General features: G+C 35.5%; 2 protein-coding genes and 1 pseudogene across 2 annotated transcripts; 2 read left to right on the plus strand and 1 right to left on the minus strand.

The window, feature by feature from the left end:
• Nucleotides 1–2,838: 2,838 nt before the first annotated feature.
• On the plus strand, nt 2,839–4,149 carry LOC122071675 (polygalacturonase-1 non-catalytic subunit beta-like). Its single transcript, XM_042636059.1, has 2 exons — nt 2,839–2,959; nt 3,072–4,149. The coding sequence occupies exons 1-2, from the start codon at nt 2,909–2,911 to the stop codon at nt 4,044–4,046; spliced, it is 1,026 nt and encodes a 341-aa protein (XP_042491993.1). The 5' UTR covers nt 2,839–2,908; the 3' UTR covers nt 4,047–4,149.
• Nucleotides 4,150–8,812: 4,663 nt separating this feature from the next.
• Nucleotides 8,813–19,332, plus strand: LOC122071690 (annotated as a pseudogene).
• A 2,214-nt stretch (nt 19,333–21,546) lies between these two features.
• Nucleotides 21,547–23,082, minus strand: LOC122071696 (gamma-glutamyl peptidase 5-like). The gene is made up of 4 exons (XM_042636087.1): nt 22,617–23,082; nt 22,337–22,504; nt 22,084–22,251; nt 21,547–21,987 (listed from the first exon to the last, which is right to left on the minus strand). Exons 1-4 carry the CDS (start codon nt 22,935–22,937, stop codon nt 21,877–21,879), a joined length of 768 nt encoding a protein of 255 aa, XP_042492021.1. The 5' UTR covers nt 22,938–23,082; the 3' UTR covers nt 21,547–21,876.
• Between the last annotated feature and the right edge of the window lie 1,823 nt (nt 23,083–24,905).

Genomic DNA, 24,905 nt, shown 5'->3' on the forward strand with positions numbered 1-24,905 from the left:
GATCAACACCTATCCCACTTTTTACCATTACAAGGATAAAGAGGGGTAAATCTGAGAACAAAAAAGACAGGTGTTGGTCGCTGACTCGTACGACCAGGTGATCGTACGAGTAGGAGATCCGTTCTCGTGGTATAGACGAGATTTTTTGGATGACAGCGGTAGAAAATTGTGTGATTCCCAAGACAATTCTAAATTTAAAACCTTGAATCTTCTCGCTGTCACTGGGTCGTCCAAACACAAAGATAACAATGAGATCCGAGAACACGTACAAAATTTGCATGATTTTCTTTTCTTCTCTTTGCTACCAAACACAACCTTAATTATGAGATGTTGATCCTTGAGGTGAAATTGAGATACAAGGATATTATGATTTTTTATCTTGTCTAACAATTCTTATTATTTTACAATTTTTTTATTATAAATGGAAAATCTTCACGACTCTTGGACATACCCAATGAATGAGGTTCCTACTATTGTGGGGTCTAGGCTAGGAAGGATCATCATGTAGTCTTATCCCCCTATTCACATAAAGGCAATTTCTCGACTCGAATATATGATCACTAAGTGACAATGAAACAACTTTATCGTTGCACCATGGTTTGCCATCTATATTACTAACATTACAAATAATTTAATACCTTAAAGCTTATCAATAAGAAAACCATTTTTTAAAATTTTAAGTAAAATTCTCCTTTTTAATTATTCTATTGTTTTAATCATAGGGCTAAGTATCTCTAAGAACCCCTCCCCTTCTCCTCTCTACACACTTAGACTTTCAGAAAGTCTCACAAATAAAAATAAATAAAATTTAAGAGCAAATGTAATATGGAGCTGGGATTTGTAGGATTCATAGCCCCTCTTTTAAGAGTCATGACCTGGTTGGAAATTTGAATACATAGAGTTTATTCCAAAGTGATTTCTTTCTATTCATTTTCTATGTATACATCCTTGGACGTCCTAACATAAAGAGCCTACAGACAGTAGAACTCCTCTACCATTCTTCTTCCTATTTTAGAACTTATCACTAGGGGTGTCAATTCTGAGCCCCCACCGATAGGCCCAACCGAGCCTGATATGTTTACGGTTTGTTCTAAACTGGCTTGATTGAGCCTGACATGTTTATTAAACATGCGTTTACAGTGCAAGTAGCTAGCCCATCGGGCATCCGACCCAACCGACACGTTTATAAGCCCGACTTAAACCGACTTGTTGTAGCCCGAGCTAGCCCGACCCCTTAATACTACATAAATTTCCTATTTTGCCACTAATAGTAAGAAAATAACTAAACTTTCTTACCCTTTGCTTTGTAATAGGATTTGATTTCATTAACCTTTGTTTTGTAAGTTGTAATGTTGTAATTTTTTTTTTCTTTTTAAAGAACAACCATAATCTCATATCACTTCTCTTCTTTATTAAAGATTTTCATCACATATTTCTGGACTTTCAACCCACTTAAGAAAATAATTTTATGGTGGGCACGTTTAAAGCCCGTTTAGAGCCCGTTTAGACTTAAATAGGTCCGTAGTCTGGTTTAGACCCGTTTAAGGAAGCCAAGCTCAACATCGATCGGCTCGATTATAAATCCTACCATGCCCCCCAAAACTAGGCCCATTTACTTAAATGGGCATTCACAATGCAAGGCTTCCAAGTGGTAAGTGATCAACCTACTTACCACTATGTGACATGATCCACATTAAGGAATAGTAATTAAAGAAGAACTTGTTCTACAAGATTATATGATCTTAATCGTGCTCTTCCGATATTCTAAGAAGTAGCATTTTTCTTACTTAGATTCCAACTTGTTTGTCAATTGCCTTCGCATGTAAGCTATGCAATCCCCAAACTTTAAGAAATTATGAATTAGGCTTTCACCCATTCCACTATTCAAAGTGCACATTAGGAACAGGCTTAGTTGGTATCTTGTTTAGAATGTGTATCATTATTTTCTAACACTACAAATTATCTTAGATAAATAATTGAGCGGCACTTGAACCAACAAGTTTTCCCAAACATATTCAGGATAAGCTAGTGATTGATAGATTCACTAGACCTAGATACAGGTTTTGTTAATGCGGTTTTAAATCCCTGTTGATGGCAATACCGAAGGTGGGGATATTTAACTACTTTGTATAATCTTTTTCTTCTTTCTCTTCGATAAAGTGTTTGAATCCTTTTAGTGAAAAAAAAAAAAAACACTTGAACCAACAAGGTCCCATGTCATCATACTGGAAAATTATACAATAATATGTTCTTGGGACACTCAATATTTATGATTTCATGCAATATTAGGTAGTCCTTTAAACACAATAATAGAGAATTTTTTTTTTTTGTTTGGCTTAAGGTCAGCAAAATAATATATCATTCATGCCCTAATCGGGTAGAATGCAATCACTAGTCAATTGAGAGATTTGGCACATCAGCTTTCCATGCGGCAAATCTTGGTGCCATTCTAGAGATACCATATCTCTTTAGAGTTTGTTTCTTTTGTACATGCCAAAGTTTCCTTGAATACCAATTCATTCTATGATTACAATTTTTAGTTTCCCCACCTCTCAAAGTTTTCCTTCTATAGTCAGACATTTTAACCCGAAAGTCTCAAAATTAGTTTCTAGAGTAGCAAATTGAATAAATCTGAGAACCAACCACATGGGATATTATTCTTACCTAATAAACGTATGGCTTAGGTTCTCAGATAATCTTAATTAAATAAAACTTCAAGACATCCAACTTTTTGTTTGATGTGTTTTTATTTCTGAACATTTCCAACATCCTAATTTTTTGGAAGTTAGGAATGTCAAAGGAATTAAGTGCAAAAACCCAAGTCGTAAGGCAACCATTGAAAAACACAACTCATTCTCACTAAGGCACAAGTCTAAGGTCTCATTTCATTTTTTGTTCCATTGCCATCATGGCACATCCCATTCTGTTGCTTGAACTTTTGATAGTATCATATTTTAGTGTAAGAAAAATGATGCTCTTCCATTATCTATTCATTTCTATAAGTTTATTTATTCTTTGTCATTGTTTTATCTTTCTTAATTAGTTGTTATTTTCTATCCATAAAATCACAGGGTTGTCAAGGTGAAAATACTTTCTCACAGTACTGGAAAGAGCATATTGGTCTTCCAAATCCTCCACATTGGTTAGCTGCGAAGACTTCTCCATTAAGCCTCCATCAGGCAATAGTGTTTATGAAGCTAATGGAAGAAAATAAATTGTCTTCCCACCTACATTCGTTTTGTAAACAGGCTAACATTGCTTGTTCTACCAATGCACTGGTGAAGATAACTACAAACGACACAACCCTACCACCAATAGCCCAGTGGAATGCTGTCAAACTAACATATGAAGGCCTTCCAAATGGTACACCCATATCAGTTGCCCGCCAAGGGGGATTGCCATATTTTCGCAAATCAATGGTGAGAGAGGGAGCTTCCATTCCTATCCCTGATCTAAGAGACACAATCTCATATAGATCATTCTTGCCACGACCTCTAGCAACAAAAATTCCATTTTCCTTTAGCCATATCACGGAATTAAAGAAGCTTTTTGGTGTGGTGGATAAATCAAACATGGATGAGTATATTGAAGACACCCTCAAGATTTGTAAGAGGAACCCCATTATAGGTGAGCATTACACATGCGCAACTTCCATGGAGGATCTCATCGATTTTGTTGTTGAGAAATTAGGGCGCCATATATGCATATGGAGTACTGAGAGTGTTGAAGGATCTTATGAGAATGTTACAATTGGAGCTGTGAAACTCATATATGGAAACCTCTCCGAACCACCAATCTTATGTCATAGCCAACCATTCCCATTTCAAGTCTATTATTGTCATGTTTTGCAGAAAGTTAAAGTATATGCAGTTGATATACATGCTTGGAAGAAAGTGAATCATGTGATCATGGCATGCCACTATGACACATCAACTTGGAGTCCAAACCATCTTGCTTTCGAGCTCCTGGGTTTTGGCCCAGGCCAAATTGAAGTTTGTCATTGGATAAATGAAAATGGAGTGGTCTGGACAAAAAGGCTAAGTTGAGCAGTAATATTTGAAGAGTTAATTATCTTCCAGCTCTCTTGTTTGTGTTACATGTTTTCAACTTATTCTATTTGAAGGACAAATAATGAGCTATTTTTCCTTGGTTGTGATGTCTTTTAAGTTTTAATTAGTTTAAGTTCATAATAGATGGCAATCTGAAGTGAAATCAAATGGAAAGCCAGCCCGGCTGAATTAGGTCCTGCTGCCCCCTTCTACACATGCATGATCAATTGTACAATACAAAAGGATGACGAAATGGACCAAAAGTATACACCAAGACAGGGCATCATTTACATATACAGTAAATTCAATCATGGATTCGGTTCCTCTCCAATGCATATTGGACGGTTGGAAAGACCCAGGCATGCACCCCCATCTCTCCTGAAATCTAATGCGTTGGGAGAGTTGAGGTGTTGGAGAGGACACTCACGCTTCAATTGCATGATCAGAATCCTAAAAGATCAGCATTGAGGAGTGGTCTAACATAACTTGGGGATGTGATTGAGAAAGTGCTTGGAACACCTCGACAAAGAGGAATGCATCCAAAGACTCTCTTTGGGATAGTTTATAATACTCTATGTGCAAGCGAGTAGCATAGTGTTCTTTATTTCTTCCTTATATTTATAAATGATTTTTGACAAATGATTGTGATAATAAATTATGGACCACACATAGTATTATTTATATAATAGATTACATAATTGAAATAAGTTTGGTATTTCCTATTTGCATAACAAATTCTCTAATTCTTTCAGTAATTTTATCAAACATGTGAGATGCACTCTCATCTGTGTACCAGCCTTTGAAGCAAGGTTTGATATTGATTTGATCCCAATCCAAATCGGACAGAATTCCCCTTGGATTCAATTAAAAAATATTATTTTTTACTGTTTTACCCTTTGTCTATGAACATACACGATCCACTGATACAATATTGGCCAAGAATCAGAATCTGTAAAAGACAAGACTAATCAAATCAAAGAGCTGATTAGTCCTTAATTTATCTAGCCATATTTCACACACATATATCAGTGAAATCCCAACATACAAATCAAAGCCCAACTCAATTCTTAACCATGTTAGATGGACTTGGTCATCTTCCTTGACCACCTTAGTAGAAATTGATCTCTCATCCATAGCGTCTTCAAATATTTACCTCTTGGGTCAGCCTGCGCCAGACCCGCGTTATCATGCATTTCAAGTGGGAGACCACCACTCCTTTTCTATTTTAGAGGATATGGACCTGCTGCATTATAGACGGACCAAAAAAATTTGGCTGCTACCCCTGATAGGCAACCAAAAAAATAGAATAATTCACTTCCCCCTAGGATTCATAAATACCCCTTTAGGTTTTAGTATTTTCCAAAATGCCTTCTAGGATTCCATTCCTATGGTTACCACAAGTGTTGGAGCTACTTGGCTGCAATGGACAGCAGTTAAATTTCGTTCTGTATGAACCACCACTTTCCAATTTATGAGGAAGTCAGGAGTCACGAGCCAAGTCAAAACACGCCCATTTCCTTATAAGTTTTTTTGTGAAGAGCATTCCTAGCTTTATCCTTCCTAGCCAAGAAACGCTTCATCTACTCAACTCATCTAAGCGCAGGGGATAGTTTTTGGTTTTTGTTGAAGAAGTTTTAGGAAAAAGTTAAACATTACACAGAATAATTTGAAGTGTCTACGTTAAGGTGCACCTCTCTCTTTCTCACATAAGTAGGATGAGGTTTTTTTGTACCTTTAACTAGCAAATGTGGATCACAATTCCTGTCTACACTGTAAGGGTGTCAAATTTGGAATCAAAATTGATATCAATCATTTAACTGTGTTGAACTTTAATTTCCGTTGTCACATTGTTGATTGTGGCATGTTTGTTTTCTTAACATCTGCATTTTTTTGGCCTTTAGAAATAATATGAAAAAATTTGGTCATACAATTGCCAAACTTTAGGTGGCTTCTTTATCAATGTCCTCTTTCATGAGTGTTGAAGTGTCAAACCTAAAAGCTTAAAGTTTTTAGGTGCAGAGGTTCACAACTGGTATATTAAGTTATCCCTTTTTCCGGTATACGAAATAGGGGACTTCACTAAGTCCATTCTTATGAAAGCTTGAATAAGACCATTTACGCTTACTTCAACAAAGGAAGCATAAGCCTCTTCTTCTTTTATGGAAGAGATATTTTTGCCTTGGTCCCAGTAGCACGGTGATACACTTATACAAAACTTCTACCTTAAGCAAACGCAATGGGGCCATCGACTATCAAATGAAATCCAATCTACGAAATAATTTGATCTATTGACAACATCATTATGGTAAAGATTGTAATGCTGGAGGAATCACTACCAAGGGGGGCATAGAGGGCACAAAATCTTGCAAAAAGATTACTTTTATATGTTTATGGAATTGTTCATTCAACTGAGTTCAAATAAGTCGTATCTTGTTCGGTCCAATAAATAGAGTTGAGGTCATAGTTGAAGCCTCCAGTAGAAAACCAAAATAACTAGTTATAGTAGGCTTTCTACTGTGAGATTATTCCCATCATCACTTCTTCTCATGAGTTGCCCCTTTTTTGTATGACAGTCATGTGAAATGAGTGGCTCATCGTTTGTGTGATTGTATATATATTTATATATATTACTAATGTAGTTGGCCTGATGGTTTCGATCTTTGTTAGTTTATTCGCTTTGAAAACACGTTTAAAACGTCGAACCATTTTTTTGCCGTTTTAAACGTCGTTTGCTGAATTTTTCACAGAAAGTCGGTAAAAAACAGGAATGGGGCTATTTGAAGTTTTAAACGCGTATCCGTTTTTTTGATAGTAAAAAAACAGATATTAAAAATGGATACGCGTTTAAAACTTCAAATGAATATTATCTATATTTGTTTTGATTGTTATCTAGGTATTTAGAGAATTATTATGCCAATTTATGTCTATATATTGCCCTTTTTTTGACACCGTATTATTTAAATATAAACGTTTAAAACACGTATTGTCCGTTTTTTATTTTTTCCCATTTTTACCGTATTTGACCGTATTTTTTACCGTCCCGTTCACATTTTGATCCGTTTAAAACATGTCCGTACCGAACAAAGTTTTTTTGCCGTTCCCGTTTTAACTAACAGAGGTTTCGATACCATGTTATATCTTCCTATCCCAACATGGAAGGGAAAACTACGATGTATATTAAAAACAACCTCTATTATCGTCTGATGTAATAGAATACATGTACATATACTTTTAAGTTAGTCTTGTTTCAAGAGCTAACTAGCAAATGCACATGCAGTATAGTTCTAGCAGTCATCTTTCATAATATCTAGTTCTCTACCATAATTAGGAGCAATGAATTATAACTAGCACCTCAAGAATATGGTAATTGAATATATATGAAATTTTATTGGTCAAATGAAATAGATTGAAATGAGTCAATTAACTTGGCGAAATACTCAACTGGAAATTAATTTATGGATGAAAAGGCTGAGTGCGGTTAGTTGTAGTTTTGTGTAACTAGCACTTCTAAAAATTTGTTACCATATATTATAAAAGAAATAATTTTATTGATCATATGAGATAGAATTTAATGAGTGAGTTAACTTAATGTATCTTTTATAGATAAAATTGTGGTCAGTTGTAGTGTTCTGACACTAGGATTTTCCCCCATTACATTCGATGATCTTCAAGTTGCCATCAATGTCTGGCAAGGTTTCTTGAAAACAAGATGGTGTATTTCAACATTCGATAGTTCTATTTACATGTTAAGTATATTCATGATATTGTTTTGTGGTTCATTATTTGGAATTTAGTACAAGGATTTGGTATTTTGGAAGTTCATTTTTTTTCCCCTTTTTATCTTGCTATAAAAAATTATTGAAATGCATTACTTGGTGCTTCTATAATATAAATTTTTTTTTTTCATTTTTTAACAATATGTTAATTTTAAAATATTTATTCGACTTTTTCAACTCATATCTAATTTTTTATTATTTCTATTAATGTTCTTAAGTGAGTATGGAGTAAATTCACGTAAATGTGATATGAAAATTTTAAAAATTCTCTCTCTTTATAATTACAAACATTGTTTGTTCTGTTTGTTCATAACAGGTTGGATAACTTCTAAGGGTAATATTGAGACTCCAATATTGGTCAAACCCATTCTAGAACACATAAGGTGGAAATGGTTGGAATTTAGATGCAAGAGTTTCCACCACATTGTTGCAAATGGCCCTACATCAATTCAAAATGTGGTAAAGCTGATAGTATTTATAATAGACCATCCTGAATTGAGCAACAAAATTCAAATTGAAGGAATTTCTTTTGCAAACATGGATGCTTTTGAAGAATCAAAGAATGATATTAATATCTGGATATTCTTTTCTTCGCAGCCTTATGCAACCATTTTCTTGAACGGGTTTTCTGCTTCTTCCCATCTAATTTTCTTATTAATTTTATCTATTTCTTGGGCTTGCAAGAGAAATACAATGCCTACCGTTGAAAATTCAAAACCAAAGTTGAATAATACATACTTTTATTATTCGCTAACCATTATATCTTGTATGAGTTTGTCAGTTTGTGATCTTCTCCTATGCATGTTAAACTACCTCTCTGGGTATAGATACGGTTGGTCTTATCCAAAAATTGCTTCCCAATTGAATTTTGCATCTAGAACACTCACTTGGTTTGTGATCTCTACTTACTTATACACCAAGTTTTTTCATTCAAGAGAGCATAAATTCCCCATTGTACTTAGGATTTGGTGCATCTTCTACTTCCTAATGTCTTGCTTCTATCTTGTTATACATCTTAGTTTGTATTGGAAACATTCACCCTCACCATTCTTGTTATGGGTCTCTGATGTTGTATCCCTTATTGTTGGTTTGTTATTTTGTTATGCTGGGTTGTTTGGCAAGAGGCAAGAAGAAGATGATTTCCATCTTTTGGAGCCTTTTTTGAAAATTAAATCCAATCAAAAAAATGTCGATGATGGGAAAGAACCAAGTGTCAGTGGAGAGAAAGTAACTCCTTATGCGAATGCCAATCTTCTTAGTATCTTCACTTTCTCTTGGATGCGCCCTTTGCTTGCACTTGGGTATAATAAAATACTAGACCTTGAAGATGTTCCTCAACTTGCCAATTGTGATAGTGCTAGTGTGGTCTTTGCTCGTTTTAAATACAATCTTGAATATGATGGTAATGGCAATGGTAATGGTGGTCAGATAAGCACATTCAAGTTGGTGAAAGGATTGTTTTTCTCAACGTGGAAAGAAATTTTATGGACAACTCTATTCACCATTGTATGCACATTGGCTTCTTATGTTGGACCATATCTTATTGCTGACTTTGTTCAATATCTCAATAGCCCTAACCAACTAAATTATAAAGGCTATGTGATAGTGTTTATTTTCTTTATTTCAAAGGTCATACGATGTTTTTCAGAGAGGCACTTGTTCTTTCAATTGCGAAAAATGGCAATTAAAGTTCGTGCTGCCTTGTTCGCAATAATTTATAAGAAGGGTCTCAGGCTTTCAAATCAATCGAAACAGAGCCACACTAGTGGGGAGAACATTAATCTGATGAGTGTTGATGTTGAGAGGATTGCTTTTTGTAGTTGGTACTTACATAATATATGGAGGGCGCCAGTTCAGGTTGTTTTAGCATTGTTCATCTTGCATAATAGCCTTGGGTTCGTTTCACTTGCAACTTTTTTTGCCACAATGATTTTCACATTAGCAAATGTTCCACTGGGAAAACTAGAGGAGAAATTTCATGGGAAATTGATGGATTCAAAAGATCAAAGGATGAAAATGACATCTGAGGCTTTGAGGAATATGAGGATTCTCAAGCTCCAAGGCTGGGAGATGAAGTTCTTGGCTAAGATAATTATGCTTAGGAATGTTGAAACAAGTTGGTTAAAAAAGTTACTTTATACATCAGCTTTTAATGGATTTCTCTTCTTTTCTGCTCCTATGTTTGTATCCATGGTTACTTTTGGGTTATGTGTGCTTATGGGAATTCCACTAGGGTCAGGAGAGATTTTATCTACACTTGCAACATTTGAGATATTGCAAGTTCCCATTCGATCTCTTCCGGAAACAATTTCCATGATAGTTCAGAGTAAAGTTTCTCTAGACAGAATAGCTTTATTCCTTTGTCTAGAAGATCTTCATCCAAATATAGTACCAAAGCGTCAAAGAGATAAGACTAAGATAGCAATTGAGATAGTCAAGGGGAATTTCTCTTGGGATCTTCATTCTACTAATATCACATTAAAAGATCTTAATTTTCGAGTGTACCATGGTATGAGAGTGGCTGTTTGTGGTTCTGTCGGATCAGGTAAGTCAAGCTTACTTTCATGCATATTGGGAGAAATGCTAAACATATCTGGAGCTATTAAGTTGAATGGTACACAGGCATATGTTGCACAATCACCTTGGATACAGAGTGGCAAGATAGTAGACAATATATTGTTTGGTAAAGAGATGCATAAGGAAAGGTACGAGATGATCCTTGAAGCATGTTCATTGAAGAAGGACTTGGAATTGTGTGCCTTTGGGGACCAAACTGTCATAGGAGAAAGGGGGACCAACCTGAGTGGTGGGCAAAAGCAAAGAATTCAAATTGCACGTGCTTTATACCATGATGCTGATATTTATCTACTTGATGATCCTTTTAGTGCTGTGGATGCTCACACAGGATCTCATCTATTTAAGGTAGTGGCTCTTTGATCTCTACTTCCAAAGATATTTTTTTAATTAATTAGCTTGAATTTACGCATCCCATTGCTTACATTATAATTTGATTCACTTTGAAATTGAATTTAATCTAAGAAAAATGAAATAATTGTTGTCGAAACAAATAATGCATTCAACAGGCACAATTTAATTAGGACAAGGCTGACCTGTTGTAGTTGTTGAAACAAACAATATATAAACACATAATATTGAGCAATGTCTATTATTGCATGACCTATAACTTGATGCACTCCTTTTTTTGTTGCTAAAATCCAATAAGTGAATATCATTAAAAATGGGAGAAAAAGGAGATCACAAAAGAAAAAACCATTGGACCGCTAATCCACCTCCGACATTGGCATCAGTAGGAATAATGAACTAATCAAAAGAAATTTACATAAACTGATACATCGGACTTTGTTGATAATCCCAATTTAGATAATAGTTTATAAAATATAGGGCTGAATTCCAAGAAGATCTTCTAGCTGTTGTAGCGTGTTTGGCTAATTTATTTTCCACCAAGTTAATCTCCTTGTAACAGTGCGAGATACGCCATTGAATACTGTTTGAGATTCCAAAAAATATGTTCAAAGCACCAAGAGATCGATTGATTTCAAATACAGATGACAACTGCTTGGGAGTCACACTCAACATGTCAACACCTTTGTCTCTAGCTATTTGCAGTGCAACAAAGAAAGCTGAACATTTCACTGTGTAGTTTGTCCCAATGCCTTCATAGCACACAAAGAAAACTAAAGGAGAACCCACGTCATCTCTTAGAATTACTCCCACTCCAAAGCATCCAAGATTTCTGAACGAACATCCGTCAATGTTAATTTTATAGAAATCAGGATCAGGAAATTTAAAAAAAAATTCTGAAATATTTGGGGAGGGGGGGTCTTGCTGCCACCATCAACTTTTTGGTGAGAAGTTCTGCCACAGAGAATACTTGAATTGTAATATGAGGTGAGTAATCCTGGAGGTCACGAAGAATCGTAGCCACTACATAGGATGTTGGTTGTTTTTTAGTGTCAAATAACCTTCGATTCCTTTCAGAACATATGTGGTGCCATAACTTACTACAAGGAACCCATCCCTGATTTTCTCTTCCATCAAGAGAATAAATCCTCAATTGTCGAGAAGTCATACCATCGCTAAGAGAAAAAAACTTAAAACAATAGACCAAATGTTAGTAGCAAAATCACATTGTACGAATAAATGGTGTAAGGATTCCTCGCTCTTGCAAGATTCCTCACTCTTGCAGCATAGACAACATCACAACACCACCGGGATCGATCACTTTGTGATATTGTCATCAGTAGGCAAGCTGCTATGTACCCGTCTCCACCCAAATATAGAGCGGCGGGGATGGAAACCTTTCATCCATACTAAAAGATGCCAGCCTTTAACTTCTGTTTTCTCTCTTAAGCTTTCCCAGGCACCGATTTCACTAATCATTAATTATAAAGAATAAATTATATTAATATGTGTTATTATATGGCTCTTTTTAAGTAACTGAAAGTTTAATTTTGAGTGTTAACATCTTCACTTTTGTGACAGGAATGTTTGCTAGGAATCTTGAGTTCAAAAACAGTAATTTATGTAACACACCAAGTAGAGTTTTTATCTTCTGCTGATCTTATCTTGGTGAGAATATGCTCTATTTTTTTTTTTATTGATTTCAGTCCACTTAACTTGGTTTGGAAGTGATTATTTACCTTCTTTTATGAAGCAGGTTATGAGAGATGGAAAAATTACTCAAGCCGGAAAGTACGAAGAAATTCTTAGTTTAGGAACTGATTTTATGGAGTTAGTAAGTTCACATAAGAAAGCTTGGACAGAACTTAATTCTATTGAGCATGGGGCTGCTTTGGATAATTTAATTAATGGTGAGGAAAATTGTGATACGATATGTAGTGAAAAGTCTATTCAAGAAGATGAGGAAATGGAACCTAAAAACTATAAAGCAAATAAAGTGGATGGACAAGAAGGGCAACTTGTCCAAGAAGAAAAGAGAGAAAAGGGTGGAGTTAGCCTTTCAGTCTATTGGAAGTATTTTACCACTGCATATAAAGGGGCATTTGTACCATTGATATTGCTAGCACAGATTGTTTATCAGTTCCTCGTAATAGTTAGTAATTATTGGATGGTATTGGTTAGTCCTATTTCAAAGGATGTGAGACCTCATATTGGACAATCCACTGTCATTTTTGTTTATGTTGCTTTGACTTTTGGAAGCTCTTTGTGTGTACTTATAAGGTCCATGCTTAATGTAATTGCTGGATTTAAGACAACCACTCAATTCTTCGACAAAATGCATTTGTGCATTTTTCGTGCACCCCAGTCATTTTTTGATTCTACTCCGAGTGGAAGGATTCTAAATCGGGTTAGTAAATATGATTATTTACTCTTGAGATCCAATGATATTCTTTGATGAATATAAAAGTTAATATAATTATAAATTTTAAATAATTTTATTTTTCAGGTGACAGTAGATCAAAGTACAGTTGATACATTTATTCCACAACAAATAGAAGAACTTCTTGTCTCATTCATAGAATTCATAGGAACTGCTGCAGTAATGTCACAAGTTGCATGGAAAATGCTAATAGTTTTTATTCCGATGACTGTGATATGCATCTGGTATCAGGTAATTCTATAACCAGTTCCACTTCTTTTTATTGAAATTTTAAATCAAGCTCAACCATAATTTTTCCATTGTTAATGGGTCATAAACAAGTCAATTTAAGCCTTGTTTAATCACTGTATTTTGACTTTCTTTTGTTCATGTTATTATTGTTCACTGTATATGCTTGGGTGCGAAAGTGATGATTTAAACTTTAATATTATTCTTGATTTTACAAGAAAAAGATGTAACAAGTCACATGCTCTCAAGTGAATTAATGCAAAAATGTAGTCCTTCACTTATCAAATTTTTCTAAAAACAAAAAGACCAAGCATGGCTAATGTTATCAAAATTTTAAGTTCGGCTAAAGAAACATGGTTGGGCTTTTTTTTTTGCTAGAGGATTATTTAATTAAAAGAAGAAAAAGACTTCAAAAGTACAAAACTCAAAACAAACTCCACTAGTCATCCCAACTCCCACTTTTGACATTGCCATCAGCAGGAGAGGGAAAGACTCAAACTAAATAAATCTAACGTGCGGTCTTCCATCGGCTTCCCTAGCAAGAATGTCCACTATATGAGATGAAAACACCACATTTTCAGTCGTAATCCCATACATTGCCGCATCTCTAGCCGGGTAGTCAGCAATCGCATTCCCTTCTCTATAATTATGAGAAATTTTCCATCTAATACTATTCAGATAAGTCTGAAGAGACAGCCATCTTTGCAAAGCAAACCACGGCACTTTCTTTTGTTGAAGCAAAGTCACCACCGCACTCGAGTCCGATTCCACCCACAGCATTTTAATTCTCATATCTTCGGCTCTCATCAACCCTTCCATCAAACCCTCTATTTCTGCCTCAAAGGCACCAATTACTCCTAGAAATGTTTTATATGAGCTTAGCACCCTTCCCCGCTGATCTCTAAATATTTCTTCTGCACCAGTCTGCCCTGGATTCCCCAAAGAGCTTCTATTAAAATTGAGTTAATCCAGTTGACAAAAGGCTTACACCAAAAAATCTCCAACGTTTCCCTATGAGATCCATCCTGAATAGGAACACCAAGGTGTCTGCAGCATAAAATGTCATTTGGTGTTTTCACTTCTCCCTTTGTCGAAGGCTCATTTCTTCTAATGTCTTCCACAACCATGATAGAAACATATTTTGCCAATCTTTCTTTGCTATCATATTTCCTGCCATTTCTTTCCCTTCATAAGTGGTCCAGAACTATTCCAAAACTCATTGACCACGCCTCCTTACAACAAACTATTTTAAGCTTTCTTTTTCACCATTGAGCAAGCTCAAGGAGAGATGACTGATTGCCCCTATTCAAGTTAAGACAATCACAAACATAGCACTAGATTTTTCTAGAGAAAGAGCAAGAGATAAATAGGTGATCCAAGGATTCCTCCTCCACCTTACATAGTTCGCATTTGGACACCAATGGAACTGCTCTCTTTTTAACCATATCATCCGTTGGGACCTTTCCATGAAGATCTCTCCACGCTAGGGATGAAACCCGAGGCAGCTGCTTTTTACACCAAATTAAGGAAGCCCAAGGCACTATTTGGTTCTTCTTTCGAATATCCTCCTAGGCAGATTTGGAGCTGAATTTCCCATCAATAGTTAAGCTCCACATACACCTATCAACGCATTCAAAATCTGGATTATTTATAGTTGATATTGAATCAAAAATACCTCTCATGAAATTGGAATTCACCTCAGGTAAACACCATTTGAAATCCTGAATGAAATGATGCACCTTCCCTTCCAGGTCCAACTGATCCGCACCATCCACACCTTCTTCCATAGCCGCCTCACAACCCAAATGTCCTTCCAGAAATTTATTGATCTTCCATCCGCAACAATCCATCTTTCTTTTGAAGAAATAAAATTCCACACTCTTCTTATACCAGGCCATATGGACGATCTACCATACCCTTTCTTAGGTCTCCCTTTTTTATCAAGAAATCTGGCCCTAAGGAACCTACTAGTCGTGGAGTCTTCATGCTTTATTCGCCACGCAGTTTTACATAGCATGGCTTTGTTAACATCTCTTAATCTCCTCAACCCAAGGCCTCCTTCCTCCTTAGGTTTGCAACACTGATCCCAGTTGACCACAATTCTTTTCGTCGAGTCTATCTCCTCCGACCAAACAAAGTTACGCATCCACTTTTCTAGAGTCTCAATCATAGATGCAGGCCACCAATAGACAGCAAAACTATGCGACAACATGCTCATGATCACTGATCTCATCAGCTCCACCCTACCAGCCAGGGACAACAGTTTACCCTTCCATCCTGATAACCGATCTTTCACTCTATCTATGATTGGCATCACTGACTCATTTTTAACTCTTCCTTTGAAAATTTCCACCACCAAGTACCTTGTAGGGAACATACAAAGGGGAATCTCTAACTCCTCCGCTATAGCATGCTTTCTCTGAGAAGATATATCCCCCAAAAAAATTTTACTCTTCTCTAGATTGATTTTCTGCCCAGAAAACTCCTGATACTTACTAAGGAAGCTCTTTAAATTTTTAACATAACTGATTGAAGCATTTGCAAAGATGAATATATCATCTGCAAAAAGACTATGAGCAGGAGTGATTTTGACATGTATGAAATATTTTAAATATGTATAGGCAAAAATATAATTTGGCTTATTAGATTTATTGATAGCTCTATTGGTTGAAAAAAGAATTTCAAAATTGTTAAAAAAAAAAAAAATTTAACAATAAATAAAGGGAAGGGACTTTCTAGTCTAATAGTCCACGTGACCAAGCCATAGTTGGGTGCGGTGCCTATTTTGTCACATGGAAAATCTGATTGGATGAAATTTTTGAATATTTATATCCCAAAGTCCCCTCCTCATATCGTAAATTTTAGTCCAAATGGAGCTGGCGATGTGGTGAAGCAAATCATTGAAAAATCCACAGATTTTTCATTTGTCAGTTTTGGACCAAATTTTTATTGCAGGAACCATTCATTTGGACTTTTACCCCTATATTTTCAATGATTAAACTTCCAAAGTTGTAAAAGTTGAATTCTCAACAAATTAGGGCTCAAATGTAATACAGGTATAGGTGGCCATTTACACAGCTGACTTCAAAAAAATAGACCTCCAACAGAAGTGCCTTGTGGCTCTTATTTGGTCAATTAAGAGAAGCCTATCTAGGTGCTTCTAGTGTCGGTTTATTAATTAGTTGATAATTTTACAATGGAAAAATCTTCTTCATTCCTTCGTTTTCACCTTTTTATTTTCACTTCCCTTCCTTCTTTTCATCCCTTTTCCTTTCCATAGCTATGTGCATGGGCTACACTTTATGCTAGAAAAAGCACCGCCTTTCACCTCGGTTGCATTATGTTGCATTTTTAGACTAAACTGCATATTCATGTGCTTTTGGCAATTATGAATAAGGCCATACATTTTCACCAAAAATAAAAATAATGAAGCCATACTTTCTTGTACATTATCATATTTTAGATTGGTAAAAAATGATAATGAAAAATAGAAAATAATAACCATTCGAAAGAGAAATAATTGAAGTAAATAAAATAGAATAAAATATTTCTTAGAGTTGTACATATGATGATGGTGTCATTGTAAACCATCTAAATATTAACAACTCAGATTAATCTCTCTCTCTCTAAAAAAAAAGTAGCACGCTATATCATTTTTTTATATCATTTTTTTTATAAGTTATACATTCATTACACATTTTTGTTATTACGTTGTACTTAATTTTCTTTTTTATGAACATTGTCTGGTAGCAATACTACATGTTTGCTGCACGAGAACTATCACGGTTGTTCGGAGTATGCCAGGCTCCAATCATACAACATTATTCCGAATCTGTTTTAGGTTCAACAACAATCAGATGCTTCGATCAAGAAGAGAGATTTATAAAGACAAACCTCAAGCTAGTGGATGGGTATAATCGGCCCAAATTTCATTTCTCTGGTGCAATGGAGTGGTTATGCTTCCGCATGGATATATTGGCAGTTATCACATATGCCATCTCTTTGGTTTCCTTAATTTCATTGCCAAAGGGAGTACTCAGTCCTGGTAAAAAAATTGAACTTGAGATTTATAAATCATTCTTTTAGGTAACCTTGATTTATTGCTCAGATGAAAGAATGATAAATTTATTTTTGTTGGCTTTTCTCTTTTAAAGGTGTTGTGGGTTTAGCAGTCACATATGGGCTAAGTTTCAGTATGCATGGGGTTGTATGGGATCTTAACAGACTTGAGAGTAAAATCATATCTGTAGAGAGAATACTACAATACACCTACATTCCTAGTGAACCCCCCCTAATGGTAGAAGAAAATAGGCCAAGTTGTGAATGGCCATCACAAGGAAAAGTCGATATTGTTGATCTACAGGTAGTTCCTACTCTTGATTCCTCAAATATTAAACTTACAAAATTTTATTAAGCTTTATGATTTGATTATTTAATATATATATATATATATAGGTCCGATACGCTCCACACCTTCCTTTTGTCTTGAAAGGTGTCACATGCACTTTCCCTGGAGAGATGAAGATTGGCATCGTTGGGAGAACAGGAAGTGGTAAATCAACTCTTGTACAAGTACTATTCCGCATGCTTGAACCTACAACTGGTCAGATTTCGATAGATGATATCAATATCTCCAAGATTGGCCTTCATGACTTACGATCAAGATTAAGCATCATCCCGCAAGACCCAACAATGTTTGAGGGGACCTTAAGAAGCAATCTTGACCCGCTTGAAGAGTACACAGATGAACAAATCTGGGAGGTGGGATTTTTTTTTTTTTTTTCATTTGATGAAATCTTTATTTAAGTGACAAAGATAGGATTGACATGTCTTTCTCATTGATGGAAAAAAATATATATATATATAGTTGGGACATGTATCTCTTTGAACTCCTTTTTTGTGGTTGTTTTATTTTTATTTTTGGTTGAATTTTTAAATCCTTTCGATTGAGATATTGAAATTATTCCACAAGATGCATTGGGTCGTATTTCGGTAAAATTTGGCCAAAATTTTCATCTTAGTTGAGATCTGAGAAGTGCATTGTCTTGTTTTTCATTTATGCATGACATCGCTTGCTTTTGTCTTTATTATTATTTTTTTTACCTCATCTTTAATAATCATGTTACCTAGAAAGTAAGCAATCGAGAAAGTTGACATAGACTTCTTTGTTGTTATAGGCTTTAGATAGATGCCAGCTTGGTGATGAAATTAAAAAGAAGGAAGGAAAGCTTGATTCTATAGGTTGGTTTGTTCACATATTCATTCTACACCGTAGTTGTTCAACATCAATTTATGCATGCATAATATATTATTGTATGATATATCCAACTTTTAGTGCAAAAGTCAGCCTCCAAGCAACCCAATCCGTTGTCCAATAGGAAAAAGAGGAAGAATTGTTAATGAAAATAAGATCCTCAATAACTAACCCATTTTCATATGGTGATTGTAACAGTGACTGAAAATGGAGATAATTGGAGCATGGGTCAAAGGCAGTTAGTCTGTTTAGGGCGAGCATTACTCAAGAAGAGCAAAGTATTAGTGCTTGATGAAGCTACTGCATCAGTGGATAGCGCAACTGACTTTCTAATTTAGCAAACACTTAGGGAACACTTCTCAAGGTCTACTGTCATCACAATTGCACATAGGATAACATCAATTCTTGATGTCAATATGGTCCTCCTTCTCGATAATGGTTAGTAACTAGTAATTAGTACACCACATTAAATGGACTGATTTAGTTGAGTTCGATAATACTTCTTCTTATTCTTTTTTGGTACCTGCCTACTTAGATTAACATGTTTCTTTGTCTTAAGCAGGTCTTATACTCGAATATGATTCTCCAACCAAATTGCTAGAGAATAAGAATTCAGCATTTGCTAAGCTTGTTAAGGAGTATACTCGGAGATGCAATTCATAATTTTTCAAATGTTGTGTAAGTGAGTTTCGAATGTTCAAATATAAACAAGATGCATATTTGCATCCAAAGTTTTAGTCAAAATAAAATTTCTCAAGTGACAAATTAAAACTTTGAGAATCCAGTGAAATGTATTTTTAAAAATAAAATTAATAGACATGTGAAAATTTAAGTGAATATATGCCAATACATGGGAAGGTATATGCTCGACTTTGAATCCAAAATTTAACATGTGACCAACCCTAGACCAATTTCTAAATATTAATAGTTAAAATTTCCATATTATGCTTTCGTGTAGCAAAACTCCCTTGAATCAAAATTGTATTATATGTTATATTCATAAAAAAATTTCATCAATTGGTCTATATTTATCTGATGTCAAAATTTCCTTGAATCACAATTGGTAAATAAATATCTCATTTAAATGGAGGCAATGGAAGATGAGTATTGGATCGGTGGTATGAGGTATCGGTCGGATGGTATCAGTATCGACTTCGGCAAATAAATGATTGATTCTCTTCAACTATTTTTTTTTTTTTTTTTTTTTTAGGATGGATAAATAATTTATTATCCAGAAGAACAAAGAAAAACAAACAACCCTATGAGAGGGAAAGAAAAAGAAAGAGGCCCAGTTTACGGGGCCACATTCATGATGGAGAATGAATTTGCGACAGGGTTTGGACCCAATGTGAATTGAACACGTTGGAATTATGGTTTTAAAAGTTGGATCTGGTTGGCAGTTGGCTAGGATCGTTTGGATCGGATCAGTATTGGCCAAGACAGATTCCTAAAACCGATCCGATCCATACCAATCCATTGAAAAGGTTTATGGGTAAAATGGTTCAAAAGATAACTTTTTTTAATAAAGATAAATCTGTCTAATCCAATTCCATCTTGATCGATATCAATCCAACTCATATCAATATCGGTTGGGACCAATCTCATCAATATTGGTTGGGACCAATCTCATCGATATTTGGGACCAATCTTAAGTTTTAAAACTTTAATCAGAATTCTTCGTTGTTTCAGGGGTTGTTGTCATGGTAGAGGTGGAAAACATCACCGATGGGTTCTCCACAATTAATTTCTTGAAGTTTTTTCCTATTTTTTTAATTAAAGCTTTTCTTTGACGAGATTGGTTACAAACATTTATCATATAATTTACGAAATAAAATTTTCTGTCTGTGAGAGGTCCTACGTCAGAGATTCAGGAGCGTGCAATGATCATCTTGATTATGCCTAGGGTTGTGTGCCTCTATATGTGAACGCAGGGGCCTTTCACGGGCAGAAAACACCTGCCCTTAATTTAGGGACCATTCTGAAGAGAGATCATTCTCTGCAGTGAGTGCAGCTGTGAGGTGAGCATCGGATGGCTGAGAGCATCCGAGCATTCACCCCAAGGTCCTCTTGGCCATCTGATGTTCATCGCACCATCACACTCACCACAGATATTCACCTTTCTCCCCCTTTCCCCGCTGTTCAATGAATATAAGAGACTAGCATTAATAAAAAAGAGGCGCCGACCGGGGCAAAATGTACAACAATCGACCCTCAGATGAAATAGAATGCTTGACCCATGGTCTAGGTCTCCTCATCACTCCTGAATCTTGATTGCTTTCCATTGCCTCCATTTGAATGAGGTATATTATCAAGAGTCAAATAATTTATAGTCATTTGATTGATTGTTTGATTGAGCATCATTACCAAAGGCTGAGGGTACTTTTTTTTTTTCTAAGAAAAAATGCTACCTGGTTGTGTGGTCAGTGTGATGAGCTAGTGGGAGCCAAGCATTGGCATAACCAGGCTGGTGAGAAAAGACGAGGGATGGGTCCTGGTTGTGTGGTCAGTCTGATGAGCTAGTGGGAGCCAGGCATGGGCATAACCAGGCTGGTGAGAAAAGACGAGGGATGGGTTGAGAAGATTTGTGCATCTCACTTTAAAAGAAAAAAAAAAAAAAAAACCTACCCAATATTGTTGCATATGCCCAAACATATGGGGAGATAAAATCAAGCTGTGAAAAGACACCCATGCCCTGGCTTCACTTCTCCATGTGTCTGGGCATTAATAGCACTACCCGCATTTACTCTCTGCAAACACGTAGCTGATCTGGACTCTGTGTCGAGGCATAAAGAACGCAATGGGCAGTGTTCTTTTCACTTATTTATTTATTTATTTATTTTGACGATAATACCAAAAAAAAAAAAATTAGGTGGTGTAATTCTTCTGTACATCCTGAAACAATTTCTTTCGTAATCCCTTGTTTGTTGTACAGTAAAGTCTCCAAAGTATAAAGTACAAGACTATCTAAAACTATTGTATAAAAAAAAAAAAGAGACTACCCAAAACTAAAAGATGCCACTGGCCACAGAAAATTGGGATCAATGGTTTCGTACGTAGTGGAAGAAGCTGCTAGCTACCCACAATTTGTTTCAATGGTATTGTATACATGATAATATTTCTAATGCTTCCAGGCCTAACATATAGTTCCCACCTCTTTATTCCCCCTTAGATAGAAAGCTAAACAAGAAGAGTTACATCGTCACTTATTCATGGGCAATAATCTCCCGCCTTGAGAAAGTTCTTGCAAATCTTCACCCAAGACTTCCTATCTGGTTCACCAATCTCTAATCTTGATTTTGCATCCTCTGCAACTTCTTTCTGTAATATTTCAATCCATTAATGTTAGATAACTTTTTTTTATATGTTAATTTCTTTCAAGAAGTGGTGAAAATTGTTAAAGAAGTGATCACTTACTTCTATCAACTTGTTGCTAGTGAGCCTATTGATGATTTCATATAAGATGTCTTTGGTGTATTCAGGGTGGCCTTGGATACCTAATATATGCTTTCCAATCACAAATATCTCTACTCCTGTCTGCTCTGAGAACCCAATCACCTTGGCTCCCAAAGGTACTTCCCATACCTGTTTCACATTTCAACAATGTCATCACTTTCTATAGAGAGAGAGAGAGAGAGAGAGAGAGAGAGAGAGAGAGAGCATATGATACCTCATCTTGATGACACTCAATGATGGTAAGGGAAGGAGGGATATCATGAAGGGCACCAAAGAAGTTATTACAAAAGGGCAAGTCTTCCACAATCCTGATTTTCCTCAACCCAAGGTCCCATCCACCATAAGCTTTCCCAACCTTACCACCCAATGCTCTGCACAACACCTATGTATATAATAAACAAAAGAGAGAAACTCATGAGCATATGAAATTTTAGAAAAGATAAGAGAAAACCAGAACCAGAACCAAAGCCAATTAAACAAACCCTTTGATGTACCTGGTGACCAAAGCATATGCCAAGGACCTTCTTTTCCATGGCATCTAGTGTTTGCAAAAGAAAGCAAAGCTTCAAGATCCATAGCTCATTTCCATAAGCATCAGAAGGGCTACCGCTGATGACAAAACCATGGTACTTGTGGAGATCATCCATGTCAGGGAACTCTCCATCAACAACCCTAAACAACTCCCATTGTTCCCCTTCTTCTGCAAATGCTTTAAGAAATACATTAAAGTACCCACCATATACTTTTTTCACATAATCAGAATCCCTTACTGCCATTAACATACAGTATCTCTTCTGATCTCCATCAGTGACCATCCTCAGGAAAATTGAGAGATGAGAGAGAAAGAAAGAAAGGATGACTTGTAGAGGTCACAGGAGAATGGAGGAGGACGTACAGTGAGTTTATAAGAACCACTCACAAGAGGGGAATTGGAGGTTGAAGACACTTGAGTAAGAAAGGTGTTGGGGAAGGGGCTATTGGTAGTGATGGATTGAGACGTAGAGCGAGTCTGAAGACACGGTTTCATATTTTTTTTTATCATTTAATGCTTTTGGGTTCCACTTGCACGTGGTTTTTTTTTTCACCGTTAAAAAGTCATTTGTATTAAAATTTGAAAACATAACCTACAAGAAGAAAATAAATTTTGCAGACACATGTGTTTTTGGTAAATAGTCATCCGGCCTAGTCATTGTTACCCTTTTTGTGAGGTATCCTTTCTTTGAAGTTACGAAGTTATTTTGCCAAGTTCCTTAGAGAAAATTGTCTCACACCCCTAGGTATTCTCTACCTCCCCACCTATGTCGATTTTAGGTACAGTCGTCCAGGTACCCTTTTATTGAAGGTCGTTCAAACAAATCAGACATATAACATTTGTCTCACTAACCTAAACCCATCAACATATATTATTATTATTATTATTATTATTATTATTATTATTATTATTATTATTATTATTATTATTATTATTATTATTATTATTATTATTTGGCTGTATGGCCATTGTTGTTTTTAAATGAAAATCAAGATCACATTTTCTTTACCAAATATTGTCCAAAAAAGTACAAGTTCTTATAGTTATAGTGGATGTGCATTCGAGTTAGTGATTGTTTGTGAAAGTTCTTCTACACCCACCTTCAAGGTAGACTAGACAAGCACCAAAATCCCTCCCCTTAAAACTGATAAAGTCTTTGTTTTGTGTGACCCGGTGAGAGGGAGGAGGGTGGAGTGGAGTGGAATGGTGACAAAACCATTTAGGAAGCATTAGTTCCAAAATATTGTAAACCTAATTAAAAATTGATTTTTTTTTTTTCCAATAATAAGGTTGTTCCATTCCTCCATGATTGTCGCTTGTGTTTGGTTCGGTAAATCTTTGGCATGACATTCTTTAAAATGATAATTCTTAATTTTTGGAGTTGTTTGGTTCCACTAGGATGATCTTCATAAGTGAGCATCCTACTTCCTATGAATGACCATATTACAAAGGATGTGTTCCAAATCTGAGGTAAAAATCTGAGTTTAAGTGTGAGTTTACCTCAACACTTAAACTCAGATTTGAGCAACCTTTTTACCACTTAGTATAAAAGGAGAAAGCGAAAAGACGTTCTCTCTGGAAGTCAATATCTCAACCCACGAGAAACATGTACTACTCTTAAGGCAATCAAACGATTTTTCAAAAAGAAACATAATTCAAAAGAATGTCTATCAAAAGATTGACATTCATATCCAATACATACACCAGTATTGAGTATGAATCACAAAACAGTCTCGTTTGTGAAGTGGGGGTATGACTCCACATATTATGAATAAGTAAAGATAGTCTATAGTAGCGTAAGCAGCATTTGGGTTATGAACTGTATCCTTAATTTGGATTAGCCTATACTTACAATTGAACAATCCACCCAAAGTGGGTAGCAGGTAGATTTAAGGCCATACCATGGGTAATTTGATATTCTTAATTCTCTAGATTTGGCATCTAACTTTACATAAAATAGCAAACCTTGTGTTTCTTCCACTTTTTTTTTTTTACTATCAAATTAAATGCCAAAACACTTAATAAATTGATTTTTTTTATTTTTATTTTATGCAATACTTCAATTTAAACATCCTATCCTATGATTCTTCTTCTTCTTCTTCTTCTTATTGTTATTATTATTATTTTTTTTTTTTTCTTCTCATCAAATGCTGAAGGGTGTCAATAATATAATAATAATAATAATAATGATGATGATGATGATGATGATGATGTAGCTAACCCTAAATATAAAAACAAGGGGGGGGGGGGG

The sequence above is a fragment of the Macadamia integrifolia genome, unplaced genomic scaffold (genome assembly GCF_013358625.1).
Source record: "Macadamia integrifolia cultivar HAES 741 unplaced genomic scaffold, SCU_Mint_v3 scaffold_56A, whole genome shotgun sequence".
Classification (NCBI taxonomy): Eukaryota; Viridiplantae; Streptophyta; class Magnoliopsida; order Proteales; family Proteaceae; genus Macadamia; species Macadamia integrifolia.